Source organism: Tupaia chinensis, unplaced genomic scaffold, assembly GCF_000334495.1.
Source record: "Tupaia chinensis unplaced genomic scaffold, TupChi_1.0 Scaffold000685_1, whole genome shotgun sequence".
In the NCBI taxonomy this organism is placed as follows: domain Eukaryota; kingdom Metazoa; phylum Chordata; class Mammalia; order Scandentia; family Tupaiidae; genus Tupaia; species Tupaia belangeri.
In genome coordinates, this window is record NW_006160208.1 from 1,223,431 (window position 1) to 1,233,024 (window position 9,594).

General features: G+C 42.9%; 1 protein-coding gene across 3 annotated transcripts in view; it reads left to right on the top strand.

Annotated features, from left to right (window-relative positions):
- STOX2 (storkhead box 2) overlaps positions 1-9,594 on the top strand; it is a 125,294-nt gene that overhangs the window by 101,791 nt on the left and 13,909 nt on the right. For all 3 annotated transcript variants that reach the window (XM_027776599.1, XM_006160426.3, XM_006160427.2), the window contains exon 2: positions 8,901-9,053. In XM_027776599.1, the coding sequence (XP_027632400.1) occupies positions 8,901-9,053 (153 nt within the window). The remainder of the gene's footprint in view (positions 1-8,900; positions 9,054-9,594) is intronic.

Below are 9,594 nucleotides of genomic sequence, written 5' to 3' on the forward strand. Positions count from 1 at the left end.
TTTATTTATTTATTTATTTATTTATTTATTTATTTATTTATTTATTTTTAATTTTGACCAGAGAGAGACAGAGTGAAAGAGAGGGACAGTGAGAAAGCAAGCCGCCATGTCTGGGACTCGAACCACGGTCAGCCATGTGGGAGTCCAATGCCCTTAACCACCACACCACCTGCCAGCCCCAACTTTTTATATAATTTACATCTCCTAGCAATAACCTATATGTGGAGATCACTCAATAAACAGTTGATTAAAAAGGAAGGCAGTTTTTGTAAAGCATGAATTTGTCATAGAGGGTCAAAATGGTTTGTTTTGTTAATTTTAAGATGCTTTACAGGGTATATTAACATTGAGGCATATCTCAGAAGTTCTGCAGGTTACTCTAGAAATTGTAGTTGTATTTACCTTGAAATACAATTACAGGGACCAGCAGTTGGCGTAATGGCTATGTTGCTGGACTCCCATGTAGTCGACCACGCTTCAAGTCCTGGACCTGGTGGCTTAAACTCACACCAGGAACTAAACTGATAAAGGAAAGAACAGAAGGGCTCATTTACTCCTGCGGTAATTCTGAGATCGAGGGGAAGAGAATGACCCTGGTTATGTTAAGTTGTTGAAACCTACATTAAACTGTTGCTGAAGAAGATCATCAGTAAAAACTGGAGCATCTAATATTTCTCTCGTGTCAGGATAGGAAGGGAAGTGCATGATGACTTCAAGAATTTAGATTCTGTGCTATTGTGGTACACATATAATAGAGGAAAAGAAGATGCTATGTTACGTGGTGTTAGCCAGGTGCTTTTCAGAATTGCATGACATCAGAGAATTCTAATGAGTAGTTGGCATCTGGTCATGCTTTTACCCCTGGTGGTAATAGCTTTAAGCTTCATTCTGGCTGAGGGGGCTGGAGAGCAAGGTGGGCGGCAGCTGGTGTTGCAAACATGTTGGCAGGTCGCGGGGTGTGGCCTGCCTCGTCCTGTGTGTAGGACCTTTCTGCTCCACATCCATGTCAATGTGTGTAAATAGCACTCTGCCAGGTTTCATTCCGTGGTGCCTAACACACACCACCCTGTAGTAGTCGTGGAGTTGTAAGCGCAGCCGAGGCAGGTTTGAATTTCCGAAGCGTGTTATTGGTCTACGAATCTATTGCAAATAGCTGAATGGCCCCAAAGTGTTAGATGTTATGATCAGAGATGTCAGTGGTCCTCTCTGATGATGGAGAAGACAGTTCCCTATCCAGGAAGCTTTGCCCATCCATCACCACCCCATTGATTGTTCTCCTCTGCCTGATTCTCTGCCTTTTCGGGCTTGCTTACTTCTGATTATTCCATGACTGGTGTTTCATCAGTAGTCCAGTCTAGGTAACAAGAGCGACCGCTGATAACAACCTATGAGAGATTCTAGACTGGGAAGATGAAGGGTTTCTTTCAGACTAATTAGCCAGTTGATTTGCTGTGTCACCTCGCTGTATCTCTGTATAGATTGACATGCAGAAGAGTCAGGAGATGTGGGGGGTAACTTGTTTGTGTGTGTGTGTCACAGCCATCACAATTGCTCTCGTTTTAACTCTACTCTTGTTAGAAGTTTCTTAGTAAGCCATAGCCAACGGACATCAAGAACTGCAGTATTATTAGTGGGATCTCTTATTTATAGTCTCCTTGGATTAAAACAGTCAAATAATAGTTAGGAATTGGGCCTTCTTCTTCGTCTTCTTTCTTTCTTTTTTTATTTTTTGAGAGTTTTTCTCTAGAAAGACAGAAAGCAACAAACAAATCACTCCCCCCCACCCCATTAACACCAAGGGGGGATGGCCATGCAGCAATTGCTTCTCCTCCATTCTCCTCTCAGGATCTTGGACATGCACGCACACGTGCCCGGCATGAGTTTAAGCCACCAGGTCCAGGACTCAAACCGCGGTCAACTACATGGGAGTCCAGCGACATAGCCATTACACCAACTATTGGTCCCCCTGAATTGGGCCTTCTTTAAGAGGTCTATCAAGTGTTGAAAAAATAGTATTGGGACACTTGAGGAAAGTTGTTTCAGAATGTCTAAATATTCCAAAATTCCTTTGTGAATGTGAAGTTTCTTTCATGGACTATCACAATAGTAAGGGCTCAACTTTAAGTTTCCGAAATCAGTGGCCTTTGAAACAAACCTACAGTAAACTGATAAAAGTGCCTTTCTAATGCTAGTGTTCTTTTAAATTTGAAACACAAACATCTGAAAGTCAAGTATAGTAATCTGGTTTCAAAGGAGAGCTGCTTAAAACGTACCAGCCTGTGAGTTAATGGGAGCCATATGCTCTGCCCCCTGCCCGCAAGGATGTCATGGTCTTCAAGAGGGTAGAAAGGAAGGAATACATATATATGTGTGTGTATATATACATATATATATATATATTTTTTTTTAGTATAGCTTTATAGAGGATATTGTAGTAGATCTTCTGTTAAAAAAACAAACAGCATTTATACGTAAAAGTGGGGTTAATAAATTGAATTAAGTCATAAAGCACAAGAGTGGTCTGATGCCCTGCACCAGAGAAGTTGTTCACCTAACTGTAACCTCAGAGAGCTTGTGATTTCCCCAAGCTCAAAGGCATTTAAGATAAAACTTGGCAAATGAGTAGTTCTGTGAAGAGAGTGTTGGAAGGCTTCGAGCTGTACTGTCCCTCTGCCCTCTGTGCATTTCACAGACGTGTGTGACTGTTATTTTATGGGGAGTCACGGTATCTACCGCCTGTGGTCATTTTATTGGCATCCATAATGTTAGCTTTAGCGTTAATGCCGACAGCGTAGAGAACAGCGAGGCACACTTCAGTCCTGAGGAACAAAGCTGAACAAAAACTTTGAATCCGAGAGAGTAAATTATGAAGCTTTTTATTACAAGGGGAAAAATTAATAGCCAATGTAGTTAGCCATTTCTTTTCAAATTAAAGCCTCCGTGTTGAGATCAGATGAGCGCTGATACAGTTCCCCCAGCATGCTGGCAGTAGAGCTCGACCTGAGTTCTCCATTATGCTTCTGTGCCAGAATTCTGCTGCACGGATAGAGGATCATAGAATTTTGAAGCCTGAAGGAATCGTTGAAATCATTTCATCCAAACCTCATTTTACAGATGAGGAGACAGGCGCAGAGTGGGTAATTGTATTTTGTTTTAAGAGACTGGGTACTTATCAAAATAAATATCTTCTGAATGCTTTTTTTTTTTTTTTTTTTTTAGATGGAGAACTTGCCAGTTATAAACTAGTAGTTTCAGAACTGCATTTGTAAGAAGGTTATAAGAAGGTTGTTCTGGTATATCAACTTCATTAGGGTCTTCAGCCCAGGGTATAGGTTAGATTCACATTTACAGTGAAAAATAGTACATAAAAATAAACAAGAAAACAGGATAATTCATACGAATGCTGATGCTTCAAAACAAAACAAGAAAACAGATTAAAGATGGCTAAGGTGGAAGATGGATGTTGGGGTGTTGTCAAGGTTGTGGTTTACTGTGATGCAGCTCATTTGGGGGAATTACGACTTTCCACTTCTTACACTACTGTATGAGAATAAGTATTAGGATGAAATGAAACAAGTGGATGTTTACTTTTCTAGGAGGTGCCTTCTGGAGAGCTGTAGATATCATCCAGCCAGGACTGGGAGTACAGAGAGCCTGAATGAAAGACTGAAGGGAGAAAAAATGGCATTCATAAAGGACGGGGCTTCAGTCCAGTACTTTTTAAAATTTCTGCCCTCCAGTAGCAGGTGGTATGGTGGTTAAGAGCGCTGGACTCCCACATGGCTCACCGCGGTTCAAGTCCCAAACCTGGTGGGTTCAAGACCCAAACCTGGTGGCTTTCTTTCTTATTTTTCCTCTCTCTCTCTCTGGTTAAAAAAAAAAAAAAAAAAAAAAATTAAAAAATAAGTTAAATAAAATAATTCTTTAAAAAAATAGGACTAATGGGAATAATTCTAGAACCTGAGTGCCTAAAGGCATTTGAATACAATAGGCATTCAAGTATTTCTTGAAGGGAAGAATTATGTAAGAGAGGACTTTGTGACATGGTTGTCACTAAAGCAACAGGCCGAAAGTTAGAAGGGAAGATAGATAGAGGGCTTGAAACGGTCAGGATGTAGGGGCTTATAAAGAGGTTTCTTGAGGCAGAAGTGGCTAGCTATAGACAGCACAAGAGCACGTTGGCATCTACAGGATTTCTGCCTGTGGGCTCAGGCCTTCCTTGTCGCCTGCTTGAACCATCAGTCACCAACTCAGTCACCATCGTAGCAGGAGGGAGTTTCTACGTGATGCAGATATGGCATGTATTTCCTCTGTATGAAAACATGATGGTTCCCCATCAGCATCAAGAATAAGATCTGGGGCCAGCAGGGGGCATGGAGGTTAAGGCTCTGGATCTCACATGGCCAACTGTGCAGTTTGAGTCCTGGACCTGGCAGCTTGAAAAACATGCTGAGTATGTGTGTGTGCCCAAAATCTTGAGAGGAGAATGAAGGAAAAGGGATTGCAGTATGGCCATCTCCTCTGGAGGGTGATATCTCACTTTCTCTCTCTCTCTATCTCTATCTCTGGCAAGTGCACATATGCTATTACAAAAAATAAAAGAAAAAGAAAAAGATCTGCTCGACCAGAATCTGACCCCTCCTATTCTCCCCATCTCACCGCCAGCCTGCTTCAGCTGAGCCGAAACATGCCTCAGCTCCCTGGCGTCGTGCCGCCTCATGCACCGCACATGCACACTCTTGCCCGTAGTGTCAGTTTCCATCCCCCCCATCATCCACCTGGTTCATTTATCTTTCTACGCATCCCAATCCGTTGACACGTACCTTCCATGAAAACAGTGTCCAAATTTTCACTGACATATTTTAAATTGAATGTTAAATGTTCTTCAAACCAAAGTGTGCCTTCCATTGTAAGATTCTCATGTCTTTTCACATTTTCAATTCGCTTGACAGAAATTTGTTGACTGCCTACTCTGTCCAAGGCACTGCACTTGATTTTAACGGAATTATTCTAGATTTGACAAATGTCCCCTGAGGACTGTTCTTAAATGGATGTTTGTAAGAAAATATCTGAAATAAAAACCTGTTTACTACTCCATCTTTTTTTTAGAACTGTAGGACAGAGTGATTGTAGATTAGAAAGGATGGCGTAGCCCACAAAGTACATATGAACTTTTAGATAAATTGCCTTTATGAATGTGTTCAGAACTAATTCTGATGACAGAGAAATTCATCCTGTAAGTTATAGACAAGTAAGTCACAATTCAATAGATTATGCAAAATGTGGCAATCTCTGTTCATTATGTAGATTATGGGGACCAACAATATTTTAGCAATATTTGCATTCTCTTTTCTTCTTGGAAGAAAAAATATAGCCCAGTTGTTGGAAGAATTTTCTAGTAGCATATTTTAAGAATAACTAATCAGCTTATTAAGATAGTTGATAGAAGATCCAGAGAAAATCATATTAAAGGCTGAATAACGTGTTAGGTTGTGTCAAGAGATACCTATGATTCCTTTAATATAGATCTTAAATGCAGTTCAGGGCCAGCAGGTGGTGTGGTGGTTAAGAGACTGGACTCCCACATGGCCGACTACGGTTCAAGTCTGGAACTGGTAGTTTGCTTTCTCATTTTCTCTCTCTCTTTCTCTCATTCTGTCCCTCTCTTACCAAATTGAAAGTAAATAATTTTTTTTAATGCATGCTCAAAATCCCACTAAACATATTTTTTCTCTATGGTAATTGTTCTGTTTGGAGGGGACTGTTGTTCACGAAATTAATTGGAGGAAATCTAAAAAATTGCATGTTTAAATTTATTTGGTCTTATTTTTTTGTCGATTTTGCGAGTATTTAGCAAAATAATGTGAAAAAAAAGTCACAGACCTTAAAACTAGCCTAAGAAATTCCTTGGATTATAACATTATAGTGGATGTTCATTTATTCAAGAAGCATGAATTGGGTGTCTGGGGGGGCATGGTATTATTCTAGGTACCAGAAATGTGACGTTCAGGACTTTTTTCTGCCATGGAGCTTATATTCTAGCGGGTCAGACAAACAGGCAGACTGAGCAAAGACAGTAAATTCGAGTCACGTTGGAACGGCATTAGAGCTGGTGATCAGGTTAGGGTCTTCTGGGGAGGCAACATTTAAACTGAGAAAAGATGAGAAGCCTGTTCTGAAAATGTCTACCCACGGAGCTTCCCAGACCAGGGTCATTAAAGCAAAGCAGAACAAAGCAAAAAGGCCCAGAGTGGGGAAAAAAGTCTGGCAAACTCAAAGAACAGAGAGGGTCTATGGGGTGGAGGTAAGGAGAAAGGTGGTAAGTAGACAGGAGTGGTCCCGAGGTGGGTGGTGACAGGCTCAGACCCTGCAGATCCTTGGAGGCCTAGGAAGGAGGTGAAATGACCTTCCAAGTGCAACAGGTAGTCACTGCAGAATTTTATGCGGGGCAGTGACATGCTTTATGTCTTCCTAAAAGGATCCTGTAGGGAAGAGAGTATTGTGGGCAAGAGGGGAGACGCCGAGTGTCTTTAAGCCATTTTGAGGATCCAGGTGAAAGATGACGGTGGCTTGGAGTCAGGGGTAGCACGAGAGATGGGATCCAGGGAACAGACCCAGGAAGCATTTGAATGTAGGGTCCGCAGGGGTGGTGTTGGGACTGGGCACGGGAAGGTGGTGGAGAGTGATTTATTGCAGTACAGTATGAAAATAAGCTGCTGTGGAATTGTTATTTAGAGCATAGATTTATTGCAGTACAGTATGAAAATAAGCTGTTGTGTAGATTGTTATTTAGAGCATCCAAATTCATTCTGTTCTGTATTCTGGGTTAAAAGTTACTGCGCATTATTATAGTGAAACTGGGCTTTTTTCGAAGCAAATGCTGTTCAGACACCTTAAAGCGTGCTGCCTCATACAGCCTCAGTGAAGGAAAAGGAATTAACTAGGAAGGTGGCAGTGAAACTAAAAGTCATTTTAGGTGAAAACATTAGGATAAGCATGACTTAAATAAACCAAAGTAGTTAAGTTTTGCTAATAGTCCTATTTATTTATTTATTTATTTTATGGAGAGTGCAAGTTTCTTCTTGTATCCTATACAAAATCTGGAATTGATTTGACTTGCATTTTAAAAAATCATTCACTCTTTAATTTTACCATAGGTCACATGTGTTCACCGAGAGGGGCACAGAGTGAGAAAGGGAAAGTGAGAAAGCCCCTTCCCCACCCCAGGTGTATAGCATGCCGCAGTCCCTTCTGTTCTATTCTCTTGGGATTTGGGGCGGGGGCACACACACACACACACACACACCACACACCCCCCCACCCCCGCCATGTTTCCAAGCCGCTGGGTCTAGGACTTGAACCACCATAGTCAGCCATGTGGGATCCAGCCACCTCAACCACCACAGCACTGGCTGGCCCCTATTTAGTGTTTTTGAGTCTTTAGTCATCTAAGAAAGTTCTTGGTTGCAATAGAAAAAATTTAGGGAGTTGAAGTTTCCAAATTCAAAGGCACTGCAGTTTGTTTTGATCACCCCCTTTGCCAACTGGCCCCGTCTTCCTTCCCATATGAATTTCATTTTTTAAATTTATCTACTTGTTTATTCAGAGAGCGAGCAAGTGAGCACCTCTAATGGGGTCTTTGTGATGTGAGTCACCCCCCAGCCTCAGCCAGCCCAGGTCACGTGCTGGCACTCAGCTCAGGGCAGCCTCGCCTCCTCTCCCAGCCTCTCCCTCTGCTGCGGGCATCCCTCCCTGAGACATCTCCAGGAAATTCTAGGGCTCCTTGGAGCATTGCTTGAAAATAGCTCACTACAGTGCGAAGATTCCAGAAGTAAAGATGGATATTTGCTCTGCAGGGTGGACCTCCTTGGGAATCACCATCCCATGCTCCTGTTAGCCCTGTCGGTGTGCAGACGTGTGCAGGAAGCCACAGGCTCCCAGAGAGGTGTCACCTGCTCTCTGTCACATCCTCCAGACCGTTGTCCCTGTGGCCACCGCAGTCATCTTTCCGCCTTTATCATTCCATGAATTCCTTCCAGCCGTTTCCCTCCTTGTATGAAAGCCTTGGGCACTCAACTCTTTTCTCATGCTGTCTCTACATCCCTGTCCTCCTTCTCTTCTGCTCCCCAGTAAATGCCTGCTTATAAGTCCAGCTACCTCCCCCAGCACACACACACACACACCCCTCCAGCCCTCCCAGCCACCAGGCTCCTCTTTAGCATGGATTCAGGTTGTACAATTTTGCACAAACCTTTTAACTTCCTGCACCTACGCCCCACCCTCACCCCAGGTGGTGTTGCAGCACCCTCTCCTCTCCCTAAAGTTCTTTGTTCAGTCTTCTGTCATGCACGGTCACCCACCATGAACGTGGATGCGCTTGTCTGTCTCCTCCACTTAAATGGAAACTGGGAGAGCAGTGCTGCTTGGGGGAGGGAAGCGGACTGACTTTCTGCCTGGAGTCCCCAGTTCCCTAGCAGATGCCTGACACATAAAGGCATTTGACTTTTAAGTTACCACATCAAGTTACCACAGATGCATTTGTCTAGATGTGAATGGCAGTTATTAAATAAGTCAGCTCCAAGTTAATAAAAACAGAAATCATTTCCCAAAGCCTGTCGTTGCAAGACCATTCAGGACTATGTCTGTTTAGATGAGATCTTGGATCGTAAAGGGGAGTTTTCCTTGTGGAGGCAACAGGCGCTTGCCCTGTGTGTGGAAGTCTCTCCACCCAATTGAAATTGGCTGAGGCAATGGCCAGCTTCAGTGTTCAGAGTTTATGGTGTTCAAAATACGAGGGCTTAGGAGTAGTCGCGGGAGGGGTGCGGGTGTGTGCAGATGTGTGTATGACAAATGACCGGCTCTTTTAATGAACCACTCACTTGAAAATTGTCTTTCTGCAGGTGATGTATCACCAATCAGTATGTCTCCCATCAGTCAATCTCAGTTTATTCCACTCGGGGAAATCCTTTGCTTGGCCATCTCAGCAATGAACTCAGCAAGGAAACCTGTCACCCAAGAAGCACTGATGGAGCACCTGACAACGTGTTTCCCAGGTAATGAGAAAAGAACCGAGCGTTTTCTAAGTGAACGGTTGCACTAGGCCTTCAGGTGGACTGCTTTCCCCATGAATAAGTGAGATAGGAAACAATTCTTCACCAAGCTGACCAGAAACTGGTCTTCTCTTATTAAAAATCAAGGCATCTGTGTTACATAAAAACAAATGTAACTGCTTCAGCTGTAAAACTTTTATTATGTAGTCACTTTCTGTTTTCTGTTTTTGCTGTAGAAAGCACGTGCTTGCTGTAAAGAGGCAGAGACAGAGAGAGGAAAGTGAGAAAGCATCGCTCCCTTCCATCCCCTACTCGCCCAATGGGGATGACCATTCTGCAGTCAATTCTCCTCCATTGTCCTCCTAAGATTTGGGGCATATGTACACATGATCGGGTGTGATTTTCATGCCAGGTTCAGGACTTAAACTGCATGTTGACTATGTGGGATCCAGTCCCCTTAAACTCCACGCCACCGGCTGGCCCAACTGTATTTATTTTTTAATTTGTTAGAGTATACGTGCATTTACCAGAGAGAGGGAGAAAG